The 20238-nt window shown below is 52.7% G+C and overlaps 7 protein-coding genes across 7 annotated transcripts; 2 read left to right on the top strand and 5 right to left on the bottom strand.

Annotated features, from left to right (window-relative positions):
• Window positions 1-121: 121 nt before the first annotated feature.
• Window positions 122-2669, bottom strand: NEUTE1DRAFT_98685 (uncharacterized protein; the record flags this gene model as incomplete). The annotated part of the gene is made up of 2 exons (XM_009850314.1): window positions 122-2264; window positions 2338-2669. 2 exons carry the CDS (start codon window positions 2667-2669, stop codon window positions 122-124), a joined length of 2475 nt encoding a protein of 824 aa, XP_009848616.1.
• A 1029-nt stretch (window positions 2670-3698) lies between these two features.
• On the bottom strand, window positions 3699-5527 carry NEUTE1DRAFT_144727 (uncharacterized protein; the record flags this gene model as incomplete). Its single annotated transcript, XM_009850315.1, has 3 exons — window positions 3699-4176; window positions 4245-4324; window positions 4379-5527. 3 exons carry the CDS (start codon window positions 5525-5527, stop codon window positions 3699-3701), a joined length of 1707 nt encoding a protein of 568 aa, XP_009848617.1.
• Window positions 5528-6755: 1228 nt separating this feature from the next.
• NEUTE1DRAFT_36756 (tyrosyl-tRNA synthetase) lies at window positions 6756-8246 on the top strand (the record flags this gene model as incomplete). Its single annotated transcript, XM_009848867.1, has 4 exons — window positions 6756-6939; window positions 7088-7569; window positions 7624-7929; window positions 8001-8246. The coding sequence occupies 4 exons, from the start codon at window positions 6756-6758 to the stop codon at window positions 8244-8246; spliced, it is 1218 nt and encodes a 405-aa protein (XP_009847169.1).
• A 971-nt stretch (window positions 8247-9217) lies between these two features.
• On the top strand, window positions 9218-10946 carry NEUTE1DRAFT_94058 (uncharacterized protein; the record flags this gene model as incomplete). The annotated part of the gene is made up of 3 exons (XM_009850316.1): window positions 9218-9540; window positions 9762-9819; window positions 10261-10946. 3 exons carry the CDS (start codon window positions 9501-9503, stop codon window positions 10703-10705), a joined length of 543 nt encoding a protein of 180 aa, XP_009848618.1.
• A 482-nt stretch (window positions 10947-11428) lies between these two features.
• On the bottom strand, window positions 11429-13742 carry NEUTE1DRAFT_128140 (uncharacterized protein; the record flags this gene model as incomplete). Its single annotated transcript, XM_009850317.1, has 4 exons — window positions 11429-12573; window positions 12663-13147; window positions 13393-13441; window positions 13679-13742. 4 exons carry the CDS (start codon window positions 13740-13742, stop codon window positions 11561-11563), a joined length of 1611 nt encoding a protein of 536 aa, XP_009848619.1.
• Window positions 13743-16530: 2788 nt separating this feature from the next.
• Window positions 16531-17331, bottom strand: NEUTE1DRAFT_98690 (uncharacterized protein; the record flags this gene model as incomplete). Its single annotated transcript, XM_009850318.1, has 3 exons — window positions 16531-16569; window positions 16640-16893; window positions 17187-17331. The coding sequence occupies 3 exons, from the start codon at window positions 17329-17331 to the stop codon at window positions 16531-16533; spliced, it is 438 nt and encodes a 145-aa protein (XP_009848620.1).
• A 1783-nt stretch (window positions 17332-19114) lies between these two features.
• NEUTE1DRAFT_98691 (uncharacterized protein) lies at window positions 19115-20137 on the bottom strand (the record flags this gene model as incomplete). The annotated part of the gene is made up of 1 exon (XM_009850319.1): window positions 19115-20137. The coding sequence occupies one exon, from the start codon at window positions 20135-20137 to the stop codon at window positions 19115-19117; it is 1023 nt and encodes a 340-aa protein (XP_009848621.1).
• Window positions 20138-20238: the final 101 nt, after the last annotated feature.

Here is a 20238-nt window from a genome sequence, read left to right on the forward strand (position 1 = left end):
CCCCCCCCAAAAGCTTGCCGACTGCTTTGCTAACTACTACATATACTGTACAATGTAAGACTACAACTAAGCTAACGTAGATAAATAGATACACTATATATACACAATATATTTGTTAGGTTCAAATAAAGTCACTTCCCTCCCTATTAGAGGCTGCGGAATCAACCCTAGGGCTCATCATCCTCACACCTTGTCCTTGCTGCCCTTTCAGCGCCGTACTAGCGTGCCCATTTTGATACTGTCCCGCCGCCTCCTGTTCTTTTACATCCCTTCCATTAGCATTTTTCTCCCCAGGGCTGATTTCCAACCAGGACTCATCCCCACTGTCACCCTTTCCTACATTCTTTTTTCCATTATAATTACCACTAGCCCGCCCGTAATCCTCATTGTCCTCTGCATCCCACACATCCCCAACTTGTCCAGGTCGTGGTGAAGTCTCCACCTTGGCCGGCACAGGTGAATTTAATTCCTTTGTTGTTGTTGTGGTGGTTGTGGTTGTTGTTTTTGTTGGTGATGGTACCGCCACCTCCTCTTCATGAACCTCAGCAAGCTCCGCAGCCATCAACTCCCGCATGATACTCAGCCCTTCCTTGCTTTCGGCTTCGTCGCCCAGTCCTTTATTCAGTCCCCAAGCAGTCATAAAGGCCGTGATGCCGCGGTAGTTGCGATGGAGCCAGAGCATCTCTTTGGAGGAAAGGCTGGCGCGGGGTCTCCAGCTGGGGGTTGTTGGTGTTGATGATGATGGTGTGGTTCTACCTCTAGAGGAGGCAACAGAAGAAGGTCCCTGGACGATGGGGGTCGGGGGAGTGATGGTGGGTGAATAGAATCTGTGTTGTTGGAGGGGAGGGGTGGGTGCGACGGTGGTGGCGGCGGCGGTGGTGGTGGTGGTGTCAAACGCAATCTGTTCTGTGACGCTAAAGTATCCTGATTTCTCTGTAGTCCGGAGGGAGGAAGTAGAAGCAGTCGATCTTAGTGCTTGGGGTGCATGGTACGGCTTCTTGGCAGATCTGGAATAACTCAGGCTGTCGCTCCTCTTGGGAATCATGTGCGTCGGCACCGAAGACGCGAGGGCTGGGGAGGTAGATGCCGGTAATGATGGCGAAGTCGACGGTTTCTGCTGATGATGCTGATGCTGCTGCTTTTCAGGTGAAGCAGTCGCCGATCGCGAGGGAGCAGCGGAATCTGGAGACTGAGGCCGAGTTTGAGACAGAGAATATGAGGGAGGAACGGGCCACATGCTCTCCCTTATTCCTCCACTAACTGACGATTCAGCATCAGTTTCCTTAGTTTCTGGCGGTGTCAAGGGAGGCGACATTACTCCCAGTCCGACTCCTCCATATCCAATTCCCAAGCCAGAAACGTCGTTAGAGAAGGATGAGGAGGCGGAGGGAGGCGGCGATGGCCTGTCGCGAGCAGTCCGACTTCCACTGCTGTTCTGAACCATGACATTGACGATATGAGGAGCTCCCTGGTTGTACCTCTCCCTTGGAGTTGGAGTATCTTCCCGTTCGCCAAATTCCGATTCGGATTCAATAGAGGTGAGTGGACTGCCATAGCAGATAGCGCCAGCCATGTTGATGTTATCCTCCGCCCTTCTTCCACCGTCTACCAAGGGCGTGATACTACCGGGGGCTCCGGGCGGTGGGGGGACCGGAAGAGGTTTCCATTTGGAGTCGCTCCTCGTGAGTCCTTGGGGCATCCACGTCTCTTCGGGCTGTGCGGTGACGGCTGCGCCACCGTCCTGGTTGCCAACTGAGGAAGATGACGACGAAGAGTTGGAGGGCAGCCTCAACGGCGCGGGATGGATGCTTCCATCGCTCTTGGTATGCCTGTGCCGCGACTGATGACCTTCACCTTGTCCCTCCTGTTCATGTTGTTGGCCCCATCCTCCGTTATATACACCTCCCAATCCCAATTCCCTTAGCTGCGGCCGTTCATGCAACTCGGGACTAACCGGCCTCGGCGGCTTTCCCGTTGCCGTACCAGGCTTGGCGGTGACCGTCAGTGATTCGGGCTGGTCATGGTACAAATCCCCCCATTGCGTGACTCGGCTGTCGATGCTGTTGGCGAAGCTGGTTCGAGCCCGGCTTGGTGGAGCAAGGAGGGTGGGGGACAGAGAAGACGTGTAGGTGAGGGACAGAGCAGAGGTGTGCACATGGCCGTTGGGGTCAACACGGCCGCCGCCGAGGTGGATAATTTCGACAGTTTGGTCGCCCGAGTTGGAGGAGGAGGAGGAGCGGCTGCCGGGTTTCGATCGAGGTTCGCTTGTGTGCGTGTTAGTGATGTTTGGGTCTAGAGACGAAAAAGGAAAAGGCAAGTGGGGATATGAACACGTACCGGGTTGAGTTAGATCTCTTGATGACCCACTCCTTTACCCTTTGGGTGGACTTGCCGCCTCCCATCATTCTTGATGATGATGATGAGGAACCCGAAGGTGACGGAGGCGAGAGAGGAGAGAAAGACCTGCTCAGTGCTGACGAAGGCCGTTCTTGTTCCGCAGCCGCATGCCGTTGATGGCTATATTGGGAGGTGGACGTAGAACTGGAGAAAGTGTTTGACCGCTTTGGGACATGCAAGTTCGGGATGTAAGCGTGGCCCCGCGAACCATGCGAACTGCCACTGGGTCTGGGAGGCAATTCGCCATTTAACGACTCCGGAATGGTCTCCATGTTGTACTTTACAGAGTACTCGGCACTGGTATGTTGCTGGGTCGGATTCCAAGTGGTGGCTGTCTCGGTGGTTGTCAATGTCGGTGATGATGATGCTGTCATACCGCGTTCATTCCAGTCTGCAGCATCCACAAACAGGGCAGCAAGGGCTGATGGAACACGATGATCACCGCCTCGAACTGGTTAGCGAGAGAACAATGACCGGTATTCAAATTCCTTGGTGTCTTTGGTGATGTGCAGAACTGCAGATGGTGAAAGAGTTCTAGGCCAGGCGGACGAGGAATTGAGCACGGTAATATATTGAGCAACGCCAGGGTTCCATTGACACGCCGATTTGGGCTATACGCTACTGGAACTTTGGGCTCCGGGTCGTCGCTCCATGGTGAGCTGGACCACATGGGGTGGATGGGGTATCGACGTTTCGCTCGGAGCCTCGCTTTGTTTCGAGTTCCTGCACGGAATGGGGGAAATGCATCGTTGACGGCGCATCGAATGGTCGTCCGCCATGGTCTGGTATCACACTTGGCCCGTTGATGATTTCGGTCCCCTTTCGCCGATGTTTGGAAACATCCTGGGTTCGGTTGCATGAGTGGTCGATGTTGTTTCAAGCTTGGGCCCGTAGCTGTGGGTGTCCATGTGGTATTCGGACGAGGAAGCGAGCCCATTGGTTGGATCGGAGCAAGACTCTTCCCAGTCAATCTCGAGCGTTCCAGCCAAGCCGACATCCTAAAACGTCCCAGGAGGTATATCAAGCTCCGTTAAGAAAACGTTCCCGAACACTTCTTTTTCTTTCCGGAGTAAAATATGTCCATGGTCGGAGATCACACATGACGTAATAAGCGATGCTTTTTGTGAAGTGATGAAGCTGGCCAGTGTCGCACACACATGTGAAATCTAGGTACTCCGATAAGCAGACCGCTCCCAAACGCCTGGGTGCCTGCAAAAGTACCCTTGCTAATAACATGTAACCTATATATCCCACAAAAACCCCAAGCCATTGCCATTTTTGGTATCATTCGTGTTCTCTTATCATGCCTCTATAGCTCCGTAACTGCCGTGATCTGCCGAGGCTCCCGCGGTGGTGCTTCTCCTTAGGAGTGAGCCTCTTTCGGAAGACTCTCCCTCGGAAGACGGAACATTCCTCGCAGAAAGCTTTCTGTATCGCACCACTTCCGCCCCGGTCTCATCAAGAACCTTCTCGGCCACGAGTTCATAGCCCCCAAAGCGGGGCAAAACCTTGGTCCATACAACCCAGTATACTGCACCCAGACCCAGGACCCCGGTGCCAACAAGGGGGAAAGCGTAGTACGGGTAGCCGTCGGCATTCCAGTCGTCGTTGGGAGGGATGAAGGGGGTAATGGCAAGGAAGATATTGAGGCAGAGGTAGATAAAAATAACTGGTAGCCAGGTGCGCCACGGTGAACTCCATTCTTCGGTCTTGCTGAGGCGGAGGTAGATGAGGCCACCGGCGACAAGGCCATTGATCCAGGCACCGGGGTAGGTGTATCTGATGCCACATGGTTAGAGTTGAACGTGGCAACAACAAACGTGGCAACAAGGAAGGAGGGAGCATACAGATTGACAAGGAAGTTGTAGGCAGGTCCGGGAGGAGGCCCGACCAGGACAATGACAGTCACTATCCAATGAAGTAACAGCTATCACAGAGTCAGAAATGACATGACGAAAAACAGATGACTTGAGCAACTCACTGAAGCAGCAGGCGTGTTGAACGGCTTGGTGGATGCCCAAAACTTGCTCCCAGGTAAAACGCCTTCCTTGGCCAGCTCCTGGTTCACCCGCGAGTGTGTAAAACTCACGGCCAAGACATTGCCAATGTTACTCAAGGCCACAAGAGCCGGGAGACTTCTGGCCGCCGCGCTCTCTCCAAACATGTTGCGGAAGAAGAGCCCGGCCACGATGACCTCAGACTTGGCCAGCTCGGCTTTGGGAATAGCAGCAAAGTAAGCGACGTTGGCGAGAACGTAGAGAATGGTCACGCCAACGACCGCCAAGGGCGCGGCGATGGACAGTGTCCGCTTGGGATGCTTCAGCTCGCCCATGACATAGTTGGCATTCTCCCAGCCCTTGTAGCTGTAAACGACCTGGAGGAGGGCAGTAGCATATGCATACGCTCCTCCACCCCCAAATCCATCGCCCTTTTCGATAGACCACATGTCGTCAAAGTTGTGAGGGTCGGGAACTCGACGATGGCCAGCCAAAGCAGCAAAGCCCGAGAAGACAATCACTAATAGGACTAATACTTTGAAGACGCCGAGTGCGTTGGTGAGCCTCAACCCCCATTTGGGCAAGACGGAGTGGAGAAATACGACGAAACTGATGCACAGCACGGCAATGGCCCGGGCCGGCCATCCATCAGGCAGGTCGTATCCTAGGGCCAGCAAGACATAGCGGCCAAAAGCGAGCGAGTTGCCGGCAGAAAAGCCGAGAAGAACGATCTGAACAGCAAAGACGCTGGTGACGAGATAAACGGGTTGGCGGTATACTCGTTCGAGGTAGTTCTTTTCGCCGCCAGACTTGGGGATAGCCAGGCCGAATTCCAGAAAGACGCTGAGTCCGGACAGGGTCAGAAGACCGGCGACGGCCCACATCAACAGGCACACGCCAACCGAGCCAGTGGAAGCGAAGATGCTGGATGGTGTTGAGAAGATGCCTGTTCCGATCATCTTGTTTAGGATCAGGAACACGGCACCTGTGACACCGATTTTCCTCGACTCTGGTACAGTATATTCCAGGGAATCTCCCGAAATGGGTGAGCCATTGACGTCGAGGATCTCGCTGGCAGCGACACTGCTGGCCGGAGATGCCACGGGCTTGGACCCTTTTGTGTCGGTGCCCATTGTTGGGGTATGGTAGTGTATGTTTATCAGAGAACCTTGGAAAGAAATGGCATGAAATGATATAAAGATGCCAGAAGCTCAAAGATGTGAAGGGGGGATTTGCTTGGTGGCGAGTTTTCAAGACACAATGCTATGTAGCAGCCAGGCTCTTTCTAAAGGACCTCGCGAAACATGATGATGATGATGGAAAAAGAAAAGGTATCTTGACAAGGACACATGTCGGCGAGTCAAGAATCATGGCCATGTCGACATTTATGATAGATATCTTTGATGGGCAGATGACAAACCACCAAATGTGATGGTGATCACTAGGCCGATGGCGTGCTCGTGGGAAGCGATTTGCAGTGGTTGCACGGGGCTCCAACTCACCGACCACCATTCCCGATGCGGAAGTTGAGTGTGTTCCCGGCCAGAGCACGTCTGCCGTTGAACCGCAGTGCCCCGGGGGTGTCCCGGCCGGGCTTTGATATCAGTGATGACTCCGTGTTCTGGCGCCGGATGGATTCCGAGATCTGACATCGGCGCTTACATTTGTGGTTGTGCTGCTCTTGGCATTGATGAAGAGCCATCTTGAAGGGGCAAGGGATGTTCAGATTGACGAGGGGCAGCGCGGGGCACAACGTGGTGCTAATAACGTGGGGCATGAGTTTTGATAGTGGGAAGAGTTGAAACAAGAATTCAAGGGCCTTGACTGGAATGAACTGGAAAGGTGTCGCCGATGGCAATGTCCATTCAACATCCAGGCGATGATGATGGAAGTGAGGTCGAAGCTGAAGATGCAGTCGGCAGTAGTGTACATACGACGAACAGACTCCATCCGAGCGTGTCATTGCGCGTGACCCAGAACGATAAAAAGAGACGACACAGCACAGCAAAGGCGTCTCGACGGCCCGATGCAGCCCGGCAGATCCTGTGACTGGCTGTACCTGACCCAGCGCTCCCGCTCTCAGCCGCCTTACCGATCCCTGTCACACAAAGGGTCCACCAAAAAGATGTCGCCCCTCCCTCTTCCAGTTTCAGCCCGCCTGCGGTGGTGAATGGTGACTCTTCAGGACCGACCGCCCTACTTATCGACCCCGCTATCGGCCGGCCATTGGATCCGATTCCATTTGTGAAGCCATCTTCAATCGCAAATCCCAACCAGACCGACACGACGCGCCGCTATTAATTGTCCCTTTTCCAATTATCGCAACACGAGCGACGGTATTCTTCGACACCCACAGCCACCATGACCACCGATTCCACTCTTGCCGCGACGGCCGACGCCAAGCTCGCCATCTCTGGTGACAACAACACCAAGTTGACCAAGGAGGAGCAGCTTGCCCTCATCAACGTCAACTTGGCCGAAATCCTCAACCCCGAGATTATCGAAAAGGTCATTGACGAAGGCCGCGCCCCGAGGATCTACTGGGGTAATTACGACTCCACTACATAGAGTATATCGTCAGAAGAACCAAAGGCTAACCTCTCCCTCCCGTGTACAGGAACTGCCACTACCGGTCCGTACTTTGTCGCAAACCAAGTTCCATGCTCGCAACATCTAGCTGACACCTGTTAAAGGCCGTCCTCACTGCGGCTACCTAGTTCCCGCCATCAAGATCGCCCAATTGCTCGCCGCCGGCTGCCATGTTATCGTCCTCCTCGCCGATATCCACGCCGTTCTCGACAATCTCAAGTCCACCGTCGAGCTCGTTGGCTACCGCGCCAAGTACTATGAGCGCACCATCACCGCCCTTCTGAAGGCCGTCGGTGTCCCTACCGACAAGCTCGAGTTCGTTCTTGGTAGCTCCTACCAGAAGAGCCCCGACTACATCATGGATGTCTACAAGCTCGCGACCCTCGTCTCCGAGCACGACGCCAAGAAGGCCGGCGCTGAGGTTGTCAAGCAGTCCGACAACGCTCCTCTTTCCGGTCTCCTCTACCCCATTCTCCAGGTCCTCGACGAGGAGTACCTCAAGGTCGATGCTCAGTTCGGTGGTGTCGATCAGAGGAAGCTGTTTGCTGCTGCCAAGGACTGGCTTCCCAGGCTGGGCTACAAGGAGGTATGTCATGACTTGGCCGAGGAAGCGCGCAACAGGATACTAACGTACGGCTAGCGCGCCCACATCATGAACCCCATGGTCCCCGGTCTTCAGGGTTCCAAGATGTCTTCCTCCGACCCCGACAGCAAGATCGATCTTCTCGATGCTCCCGATGTTGTCACCAAGAAGATTCGCAAGGCCGAGGCTGCCCCCAAGGTCACCGAGGGCAACGGTCTCATCTCCTTCATCGAGTACGTCCTGCTGCCCGCGGCCCAGCTTCTCGGTAAGGAGGGCTTCCGCGTGGACCGGTCGCGCGACAACCTCGAGCCCCTCGTCTACACCGACATTGCCAAGATCAAGGCCGACTACGAGAGCGATGTTGTAAGTTGCCTTGCTTTATACTATACTATCCTCTACACTTACAGTCAGTGACCATACTAACATGACCATAGCTCACTCCTCAACTGGTCAAGCCCGCCATCTCGGCCGCCATCAACGAGCTCCTCACCCCCATCCAGGCTGCCTTCCAGGCCTCTCCTGAGTGGCAGGAAATTGCCACCAAGGCCTACCCTCCCGAGATCAAGGTCAAGAAGGAGAAGAAGGTTAAGAACAAGGGTACCCGCTACCCCGGTGCTGCGGCCAAGCTCGAGGATGCCAAGGACGAGGCTACTCCTGAGCCTGCGACGGAAAACGCATAAAGGCATAGACTGCATAGAATGTGTTTGATCGATGAACTATTTTCTTGCATCTAGCGTCTTTTGTTTTTGATCATGTTTGGCTGGGTTTGGTTGGTCATGTAGGGTACTAGATAAAGGGAGTTATAAAAGTGTATAATTGTTTGTTTTGCGGTCAGTCACTTGGCAACACATATGACCATACATCAAGAGATATGAAGATACGAACTGTGCTCCCTCCACGACACAAGTCAAAGTTGAAAGACCATGGAGCCGTGACCTCCATCAACAGTGGTCATCTTCCACAACCCAAGCAGTGGCACACACACATATCTCTAGCCATCACATCGCGAGAACCGGCGTTCAGAATGATGACCGTGGGCATGCAGTGAGGCGTGGCCATACAATGTACAAGCAACAGTACAGCACGCATCAACATAATCAGGGACTGAACGGATGAAAACACCCACATGACAGAGCATATACTACGTGATAAAATGTAGATCTCAGAATGAAACCACCGCCAGACTGATTAACTGACGTTAGAGATTAACGAAGGATCATTTCTTCTTCGAGCGTCCATGGGAACCAAAGCTCCCTTGCCACGTATGCACTGCTCACTGAAGAAACCCAATGCTATGGCTGGAAACACCCGGACTATCTGAAGAAGAAAAAAAAGGAGAAGAAAATTTCCAAGAATTCACAGCGCGCGCGATTTGCAGATGTAGGTCGAGTTTGTGATGGTCTGTGCACTATAGTGGGGTTGTCGGGCATGTCCATGGTTTCTGGGTGGATTCAGTTCGTTGTGTGTCCATCATCACGTGCTGCTGGAGGGGGAAACAACTGACGAGAGACAAGAATGACGGTAGAGGGTTAGGGTCAAGATTCGAATTAGCTTTGTTTCCATTGGTCACATTCATACCGAGGTGCCGAGAAGCTCTCCCAGTCTGTTGCCGCATCCCGATGTCTCTTGCTGCTCTGGCGGGCGGCGGGCAGTGGTGCGGTTCACACTGAGCGAGGCGTCGGTCGGTGCGGGTGTCGAACGAATGCGCGAACGGGTCCCGGGACGTCCTCGGGAAATGGAACATCGTTGATTGATCCCCCATCCCGCCATCCATCCACATCCACCACCCCTTCCGCAGTTCCAATCGATCCCGGTAGAGACAGTCCGTCAATCTGCTTGCACCTTACAGTAGTTGTCTCCCAAACCACCACCACCAACCATCACACCCCCTCCGTCGTCACCACTTCGTCGTCGTCGTCGTCGTCGTCGTCAAAATGCTTGCTCAGCGCGCTGGTACCACCGCCCTTCGTCGGGGTATGTCTCTACTTTTTTTTTTGCTTCTTTTGTCCATGTTCCGTACTTCTCCAAGTTGCTCTATGTTGCGCATTGGGTGGTGTAGCACATGCAATGATGCAATATCTACCCATCCTATTCTCTACTCCCGTCCCGGCCCACGCGACTTGGTCCCCATCCCCCGTGATATATCTTGTGAAAAGAAGAAAGATGAAAGGCTAATCGCGCTTCAACATTCACAGTGGCCGCTGCCCCTAGCAGCGTCTTCAAGCTTGCTCCCTTTGCTGCTATGCAGACTAGGTAGGCACCGATCCCTCTCTCTCTCTCTCTCGAACATATACTCTCCTCCGTCACCGAGTCCCGCGTCACCCGGTCGGTTCGGTCCACGCGGCTCCGATGGTTCTACATAGTCAACACTCATTCGTCGCCTATGGTTACAACCCGTTGCGATGTATCTCAAGGAAAGAAAGAGGAGGAAACACCAACAATCAGCAACCGGCGCAAGACACCACCAGTAAAACGACCGAGATACCCGGGGGGATACACGCCTAACCGCCGAAGCACCCGTCACCCGTCCATATCATGTCAACCACGAAGACCAACACCACCAACCAGCATGGGGCATTAACACCACCAGCACCCTTCCTACCAACCACCACCAACCTACACCCAAAACCAACCACCTCGAACCAACCCATGAAACCTCTACTAACACCCCACCCCCCTTCACCAAAAATCCAGACCCATCCAAACCGAACGCCTCACTCCGGCCGACGAAGCCGCCATCCTCGCCAAACAGCGTCTCAACCGCCCCGTCTCCCCCCACCTCGAGATCTACGACCCCAAGCAAACCTGGTTCGGCGGTTCCGCCTGGCAACGCATCACGGGCGCCTCCTTCTCCGGCGCCCTTTACGCTTCTGCCGTCGCCTACCTCGCTGCCCCCCTCGTAGGCTGGCACCTGGAGTCCGCCTCGCTCGTGGCTGCCGCCGCTGCTTTGCCTGTGGCCGTCAAGGGCGCGCTCAAGTTCCTGGTCGCTTGGCCGTTTGTGTTCCACGCCATCAACGGCGTCAGACACTTGGCGTTTGATTTGGGCATTGGCTTCTCGAGGGCGACTATCATCAAGACTGGTTGGTACTTTTGGGGAGCGAGCATTGTGGGGGGTGTGTATTTGGCTTTTTTCATGTAAATCATCATTCTTAGGAAGAAGGGTGGTTTAGGTGTGGTGAAGCTAGCTTGGTAGATAAGAGAAGGGATTGGGAGGAAGGAAGGAGGGAAAGGGGGGAACTACCTACGGTACTCTTGGACATAAACTCCTGCGGTTATTTCCACGGAAAAAGATTGGGTCGTGCTGTATGAGTAAACCTGTTACCTGAGGAGAGGAAGGGGAGGGAGGTTTGTTGAAATGGAGACATTCACTTTTTTTTTTCCTCTTTCGCGTGAAGCAAAGCACGCTTAACCCGCCGTGGGTATATATATATGGTCTAGTGAGATCTGTGCTGGCACACAAACACGTTCCCAGGAACCTGCCATCAGTCTGTATCACAAAACAAAACTTCTAGAAGCCAATTCCCGATGATCCAGCTCAAGGAACCATTGTGTTGTGTGATTGTCGAGTGTCATGTACACTCGAACGACCAATATGATCACAACAAGTAAACAAATCATCACGAACAACAGCCTGGAAGGCAAGCATAGAAGGAAGGACGAACTGTTAGGTCTAGTTCTCAAAGTATATTTTCAAGCCATGCATGCATGGGGCCAACTAACTTTCATCAATTTTGAGCGACCCTCTGTACCTATCCGACTAACCAAGTCCATTCATTAAAACTTTCATTTGAGAAACCAAACCCAAACGCCACGCTGTGTGATTAAAGAAAACCCCCAGGTAAGGATACAAGTGCGGGAAAATCTAAGTCCCGTGAGAATTCAACTTTTCGCGTGCTGCCGGCCATTTTCCCTCCCTCCTCAGTCTCTCTCTCACCTCCTTCAATCTCTTACATCATGATCGAGCTCTCATCGCCGCGGCGGCGGCATTCAAACACTACTCCAAATGCCTCACCTCCAAAATCCCCCGATTCAAATGCTGGTTCCCCAGCCTCGCCACCCTCTCGCCAATCGTCCTTCCCAAAAACTCAATCACCAACTGCCCCTCCCTCTCCAACTCGGTCACGTCCGCAACAACAGGCAGGGTGATCCCCTCCACCAGCGTCTCGATGGCCTTCATGATCCCTCCCACCAGCGCCTCATACTCGAAATGACTCGCCTCGCCCTTTTCGCGGAGCGGAGTCAAAATCCCCTCGTCAAACATCTTCAAGTTAGGAAGAACCAGAATGCGCACGGCTTCGGGCCCGCCGGCGGCCGCGAGCCCGCTGATGGCGCCGTACAAGACCGCAGGGGACTTGCTTGGGTCCAGAAAGAACTTGAGGCACGTGCGCGTGAGTTTGGGGCGCAACAGGGCGTTGGTCTTGGAGTATTTCCTGGCGATGGTGCCGAGCAAACTGGCAGCCACTTCGCGGAGGCGGTACTGGTCTTTCAGGGCGTCGGTTCCTTCGAGACTGGATTCCGATCCGCCTAGTTTGCGGGCCATGAGGCAGGTCAAGACGGGCGCGGCGAGGGAGGAGGCGTACGGGTCGAGAAAGATGGAGGGGTTGTCGAGGATGGCGCCGGTGAGTTCCATCATTTGCCGGAGCACAAAGAGGTCGTCGAGTCGGTGCGTCACTTGGTTGTTGATGAAGGAGACAAAGTAGGGCACGAGTTGGTGGAGACCGGGGTCGGAGCGGACCGAGTCCAGAGCCGCGGAGCGCAGGCGCGTCTTCTCTTCGTCCGGGTCGTCGTCCATAATGGCCGCTTGGACTTTGTCAAAGTAGAGGATGAGCTCTTTGCTGATGACGTGCTTAACGGCGGGGCGGAAGGCGACGTTGTCGTTGCCGGCCAGGGCGGCGACGGCGGGGTTAGCGCCGGGACCCTTGGGCAGGAGGTCCTTGGAGGAGGTCTCGGCTGTGGTGGGGTTTTGGGGGATGGAGGGCTGGACGCCGTCGATTGCGAGCCAGTGGGCTGCGCGCGGGAGGAAGAAAAGTGTTAGCTGATGCGACTAGTAGGTTGAGGTGAGCACTGGGTGAGAGAGAGAACTGAAAAAAGCGTACCAGTAAAGCTCATATCGCGGGGCACCTTAGGTAGAGGAGCGTTTATGACCTTCTCAAAATCCACCTCCTCGTCTTCAATGTAGAACAGCGGTTGGCCGGGGCCGATGCTGGCTTCCCCGTAGCGAAGTGGCCGCGTGGAATCGTATCCGTAGAGGGGCTCGACGTCGAGAACTCGTAGAGCTTGCGAGACATCTTGGACTGTCAGAGTGGTGCGGTTGGCGGCGCGCATAAAGCGTAGGGCCTCGACGACGACCTGGCCAATTCGGTATTCTACATCTTGGGTGAGGACGCGGAGGGGCTCTTCGGTCAGGTTGATTCCTATCGACTCGGCGACATCCTTGACGTTCTCGGGGTTCCAGAGGAGTTTTGGTCCCTCCCCTGCCATGGCTCGTGAATTCGTCGGTTCGGTGTGATAATGTTTGTTCGTGAAGTCTGGGGCGGAATGGTGGTCTGCAAATCGTCGATCCAAGTCGCGTGGATGGAAGCTGTCGCGTTCATAGAATGATGTACAGGTCAAAGATCACAGTGGATGGACAAGGGCAACTGACGAACCACGGAGAGCGGCCCCGCAGTGGGTTAGGGTTAGCGCAGTACAGCCAATGCTGATTTGCTTGTTAGTTTGGCACCCCGAATAGAATCATATAGACCCGGTCTGAACACCGAAATGTACTTTGAAGTGTATAGTTACTAACTTGGCGGAGATTGCTAACTATTTACTTAGCATGCTCACTTTAATTCGAGCCCCGGTAGGTGAAGAAACACATAAACTTGATTTGGTACTATTGTCGGGACAAGTTGACAAGAGGTCTCGAGCTAACAGACAACCCAGTATTTGGCTGTACAGTGTAGACGCTCCACACTATCCAACGACGTCCCTCGACTTGGTCACTTCAACTTCACCTTTCAATTACTCATCATGGTCGTCCATGTCGTCGCCCGCAGCCGCGATTTAGAGATATCTGGAGCATTTCGTTGTACCGATTGTTGTACAGGATTTCGGAATTCAACAAACTCACCTCCAAGGCGCCGCCCAACAGACAATATATCTGGTCCCTCCCATCTGGAGTTACCAATCACCATCGTTATTTGTGAATGACCTCAACCTTCGACCTTGCTGCTCCTTGATACGAGATTCAATTCCCAAGTTCCCCCCATATACGGAACTCAGTATTTTTGCTGTATTGCTTTGATATCTACATAAACCCTTTTCTGGGCCAAATCATCAAGTGATTCACTAGTTAAAGGACTTGAGGTGCGTTTGTTACTTTCCATTGTTTGCTAAGCGCTACTCTATCTTTCTAGTACTCATTTGTGCCTACCAGTGCCCATCCACTTCCTAGCCTTCCTCGCTGGTATTGTAATACCACAACTCTCACTCTCACTAGGCTGTCGAGCCCTGCCTTCATTCACACTTCCCCCAAACTTTTCGTACCTGACTCCGGTAGCCGGTGTTAACAACGGAGGATAGCATTTAGCGGCTCAAAGTATGGTCCACTACCAGACCAGCGAGTGTAGATCATCGCATGAGATGTGGGAAAGTTCCGCAGCGTTTCGATTCTCCCCTTCGAAGTATTTGCCGAATCATGAATCGACATCGCAGATCCTCTTGCCCTTGTCACGGAACTAGCTGTACCATACATCAGTGGCTAAATGCCATCAAATGATCCTTTATCCCAATATCTCTATCAAACGCTCAACGTTGCCTGACATCCCTAGTAGGTAGTCTGGCTGGGAAATCCCCAACTACAATCAGCTCCTTTCCCCTATGATGGCTTACACCAAAACAACAAAACTCTTTTGGAGACGGAAAAGGCTCCATGGATCAGCTTTCTGTTCCAATACTGTTGCACACAGAAAAAATATTTCAGAAAAACGACTGGACCGCTTCACTCCATTTGCACGAGGAGGCCACTGCAGACTCAACTTGATCAGGTTTGCGTGAAATCGAAAGGTCCAGTCTAGGCTTGCGGCTTGTCAAGTGCATGCCCGTTATATGACATTCCGTCGGCCCCTAGAAGGACCAGCCTGATAGTTCCCTATCCTCTGGTAGCCGCGCCATATACCAGTCATCATAGCTCGATCTTACGGTCCGGGTGAACAGTAGGCTAAATCGGACACTCGCGGCTCCAACCACTAGGTAAAAACTGGATGAACGGCGGCCTCTTACAACCTCCAACTCAAACTCAACTTCACACTTGACGCCATCGTCATTCCCATTACAGTCAAGCACATCGTCCAAGGAGCCGTAACTTGTGCCTCCAAAATAGGAGTAAAAGCCAACGAACGCCAAATGCAGCGGGCATAGCTACAGCTCGTTCGGCATTCGAAGGGGGAAGACGGTCATCTTGTTGAATGTGTTGAATATTCTGCTTTTCGATCCACATATGGATTACTTACTCGTTCAGTTTTACATCTTGTATATCTAAAGACCATCCTATTCTTACACTCTCCTCCTTCTTCTTCTCCTCCTTCTTCTTCTTCTTTAATCAATCAAGTTCACCACCACACTGGCTTACCCTCGTGATGCTTCGTTTCACTTCAACACATCTCACCCAGTGCCATCGAGCTGGATAGTACCTACCTCTACCTATGAATAAGGTTGTACCACACATACTGGATAATAATACCACCAGCATAAGTAGCGACGGTAGGTACCCAGGTAGAAGGAGGATCTCGGCTGTACTGGACATGTTGCGTATGGGCTTTTGTACAGTCAAGAAAAAAAAAACGGAATCAGACGTTCAGCCGTGAGACTTCAGTTGTCCAGGATACCTAAGCCTCCTCTCCTTTTTTTTCTTTTTCTCATTTTCCCACGCTACCTATCCAAATTATGGAAAACATAAACCCACGTAACTAACACTTGAACCAGCTGGCGTCAGCGTAAGCGTAAGCGGCTCCACTATTCTTTCCTTCCAGTTTTCCGCTCTCTCTTTACCTTTGACTTTCAATCCGCCCTCTTCCTCTTCATTTGTTCGTTCGTTTCATTCCAAAGTGGAAGTCTTTAGAGCACAGCCCCTACCTCTACCAACTGACTGCATACAACAAGCACGAAATCTTCCACACACACACTCCCTTTACGCCCACGTCTTCATACAACTACCCTCCCAACTCTCCGTCGTTACCTCCTATTGGCTCAGCTACCCCAAAGTCAACAAGCAGGACTGGCATGTGAAAATCGACGTGTAACAAGGCCGCCGAACCCCTACTGTCACCATTCCGGATGTGGACTCCACCGCTTACGCTCATTTAAAGTATCTACCTGTCATGTTCCTGATTTACGACTGCGTGAATAGGTAGGTAGGTAAGAGGATGTATCCGGATGAAGGCACGGCTTCGCGGCCATCCAAAACTTTGTGGGAAAGGTCCCAAATAAAATTTCTGTGGAGGAGTAGGAGATGTATGTCAACTGTCCGGATTCGCAGGTGGAGAGGGAGGTGGCCCAAAAAAATTAATAGGGGAAGCACATGGAGCGAATGAAGAGTGTGAAGGGGAGCGTGGATACGGGGGATTCGTTCAGCTATTCGCAGAGGATTGTACCTGCTGTGTGAGAAGGATGCTAGGGAGGATGTGGATGGTGAGACGGTTACGTTGACATGTGGTGGGCGAGCTGGAGTCAAGCGATCAAAGTGGATGATTTGTGGTCATAGACATGGAGTGTTGTTATCGCGTGGCTCCCTACGGACTTGCTCGTGAAGTGTACAGACATACATGACGACTACAGACACAACTCTTCCCTCTTCCAATGACCCCGCCCCCTACAAACAGATCCAATTCGCAGCACACCCCGAGACAGTACAACCCGGTGTTTCAATTGCCTTCTCAATCAAATCCTCATCTACGGTGAAAAGACCGGCTGCCATGGAGGCAATCAAGATAGCAGTTCGAATCGGTGGCAGATTAGACCGGCCTGTCAAACACCCGGCGATCCAGCAATTAGTCAAGAGGGTACCGACAACGGGGAAAGATCTGGAGAACACCCACCTTCTTGGTCTTTGACTCGCCGAAAAGGTCCCTTCTTTAAGTGGGAGTAAGTGGGGAAGTAGATAGCCGAGAAGGGAAACGTCGCGGAGCCAGCCATCAGAGGGCCCTTGTACAGTTCGACCAGGCGCGCGAGACATCAAATCTGTAAACTTGGAGCGTCGGCTGAGGCGAGGGTAGGTACGGACGATCCACATGGCAGAGCGCCCGGGAGCGTCCTCGACACTCTTAGCAACTTCACCCCGGACCCGCTCTGATTTTACAATTTCCAGGGGGGGGTTGTAAAAATCTGGTTGCATAAGGAAATTGTTAGCATTGACGTCTCAACAACAAGAGAAACGGACACAAAGATGATTCAAGGATGACTTGCAACTTGGCAAACCCCCCCCCCCCCCTTTGCCCTACTATCCTACTTCATCGTGTTAGTTCTCTGCTGAGCTTTGACTGACGAGCGGAAGCCATGTGTTTACTCACCTTGTGCTCAATCTGGGAGCACAGGAGCATTACTGCCCGTCTTAACAGGAACAGCAAATAGGATGCCCTTACGGTTGCGAGCCGGGCAAGAGCAAGTTGATGGGGCCGGGGCAACCGAAGCAGCTGGTGGTGCTGCGGGTGCAGCTGGGGCAGCCGATGAAGCTGTGGGTGCTGCTGAGGCAGCAGCAGCAGCACCCGTAGCCGATGTTTGATCCATGGCGGTGAAGTTGGTGAGGGGCTGAAGTGGAAGGAGACGTCAATAGGTAATCCTCTCATGGACGCCACGGAGGTAGGAGGCAGTAGAGCTTACCAAGAGAAAGTGCCAGCGACGAGCGAACCGAGGAGGGCACCAGCAGGGAGCAGGGCAACGATGGCACCCTGGCGGTACGCCGAGGAACTGGAGGTTGAAGAAGGGGGTGGTTTTTGGTGGTGCTGTTGATGTTCTTGAACGCAAGCAGCGACGAAGAATGGTGAGGAAGTGGTGGTGAACAACGATGGTTGTGTTTGATGTTGAAGGAAAGGGAAGAGGAGAAGAGAAGAAGAGAGGAGGGAGAAGGGAAGATAAAAACGGGTGGGGAGGGAAGAGAGAGGAGGGGAAGGGAGGGGATGGAGAGAGAGAACGAGGGGAGCGGCTGCCTGGAAGGCGCGTGGGAGAGCAAGAAACTGTGGGAGTCAAGATTGGTTGCTCGTAGAGGTACGCGTTCCTTCCATTTCCTCCTTGATTCTAGACGAGGGGAACAGGCAATTTTTTCTCGTGTCACGCTCTCCCGTACCTGGCAGGAACCGGCGGTCACGAGTGTACCGACTGGACCGAGAAGGGAAACAGCACTTGGACAGCTGATCCTCTGTGCTGTGACAGGACTGCCTCCACGATAAACGTCTCTTGTCAGGCACCCGTCACCTCTGGTCAACTTTTCCAGGCATTTCCATCTCTTCATAGTGCTCGTTGTTCGATTAGGAAGGCTTAATCCTTCAGTGATTACGGTTATTCGGGTCAGGAGCACATGTTTCGATTGGTACGGGAGCATTTCAGAATGTACGATCTCCATTTGGGACAAATCAAATACATGTATGGCTCATTTGAAGTACGGATCTGGTGGAAAAGAGGGAAAATAATGCTTGCACGATACAGTATATGTCCTTTTGCCCCTTCGAAACACTCTCTTTCCACCTTTCGGAACTAGTTCCGGACTTGCTCTTCTGTCCATGTTCTGCTCTGAGTGAAGCACATTTTCTTTTGGCAAGCTTCGGGTGACGGCCAACTACCAATAATCCGCGCCTTCCTTCCAAAGCTGTTACGATCCCATGCACCCGGCTGTCAAGCCTGCCCTTAATATCGATCCATCCAGCACCACTCTTTCTCTGTTACTTTGCTGCCGCCAGAATCGAACTGCCTTTTTCTCGCACGTCAGGACACTGAATTTGAAGCAAAAGAAAATGTCGTGCTGTTGAATGTAGAGGTATTCATTGGCACCTGGCAACAACCAGTTGTCTTGACTTTGCAAGCTGTCAGTCCACTGATCTTCTGATGAAAGTGAAAGAATTTTGAGGCCAAAGACAACTTCCAACACGAGCTCGAGAACTATGCCAACACTTTTATTTTTCAGCTAATTCGCTGCTATCAGTGAAGCCTCGGTATCTGAACTCGCTTGTATCGACCGTTGGTTGAGCTGGTGAGCCGTCGATAGGTAGGTACCTAGGTAGTCTTTGAGGAGTGCGAGTCTGTTGATGGCGAGGTCGGGGATAAACTTCAAGTACCTAGGTAGTGACTACTCATCGAAGAAGAAGAGACGGAAGCCAGCAGCAGAGGCAGAGGCCGTAGACGGAACAACAGAGCCAGAGGGGGCATTGGAAGCGCACGAGCCATCAAGTTGACATGGAAGTTCGTGATCGACTGCAGTGGATGACGCATGCAGGAGTACAAGTCGTGATGTATCGGGGCAAGAGCAACGGTGACAAGCACCGGCCAACCCTTCTGCTTGATGGTTTTTTTCAACCGCTCAGAGCCGTGGAAGGAAAAGAAGGACCGAGGATGCATTGAGGCGGAAAATCAAGGTGAAGAGCGTGATGTACAAGACGAAAAGGAAGAGGACGGACATTGTCGCGGCCGGTTCTGCTGCTGAAGGGGCTTCTTGATAGTTCTGAAGGGCACGAATCTCCTTTCTGAACTTCTCCACGAAAGGTGCCATTTTCGAGACAGTTGTCTCGAGCAGGACAGGCACCTTTTGCATGATAGGTACGCGTACCTTGTTCACGAACGGTGTTTCCTTTGTGGCAGATGCCTTTCCCACGACCTGTGTCTTCTGCACGACGGGTGTCTTCTTTTCCGCAGTTGCTTTCTTTTCCATGACAGGCTTCTTGCTCACAATGTGTGTCTCTTCTGTAGCATGTGCCTTTCCCGGGGAAGGCGTCTTTTCCACGATAGGCTGTACCTTTTCCACGACAGGAGGTGCCGCTTCCATGAAATATGTTCTTTTCTCAACAGGTGTCATTGCCAAATCAAATGGCTTGTTGACGACGGTTGGCATTGTCACGACAAGTGGCTCCTCTATAACAGGTGCCTTTTCTATGATGGGAGATGCCTTTTCAGCAATGGGTGGCGTATCGACGTGATAATATGGCGTTTCGATGGAAGGAGATGATGCTCTTTCCTCGACAGCCTCCCCTTCGAGGACAGGTTCTTTCTCCGAGATCGGTGACCATTCCACATCGGGTGACTCTTTCACAATGGGTGACCCTTCCCCATCCCCGATGGGTGACCCTTCCGCAATAGGTGACCATTCCGTCACAGAAGGTTCATACGCCTTGTTCGTGACAGTTGTCTCCTCCACGGCAGCAGGTGCTCTTTCCACAACAGGTGAATTTTCCATGTAAATTTCGTCCTCTGGCCCGTGCGAGAATGATTCCTCTTGCAAATGGGTGTCTTCGCCGGATTCCCCGGCAGGTCCTTCTCCCATGGCATCTTCCTCTTTTGGCTGGAACGATTCCTTTTGAGGAGAAGTGCTGTCTGTGCTGAACTCCATGGTAGCGAAATCTGAAGCTTTTTTTTTTCTGGCAGTGTGTGGAGATGGTGTTGAGGAAGGTTGCGTTTGAGCTGCACGCGTGCACGAGATGAATGACAGCC

This window comes from Neurospora tetrasperma (genome assembly GCF_000213175.1).
Source record: "Neurospora tetrasperma FGSC 2508 unplaced genomic scaffold NEUTE1scaffold_1, whole genome shotgun sequence".
In the NCBI taxonomy this organism is placed as follows: domain Eukaryota; kingdom Fungi; phylum Ascomycota; class Sordariomycetes; order Sordariales; family Sordariaceae; genus Neurospora; species Neurospora tetrasperma.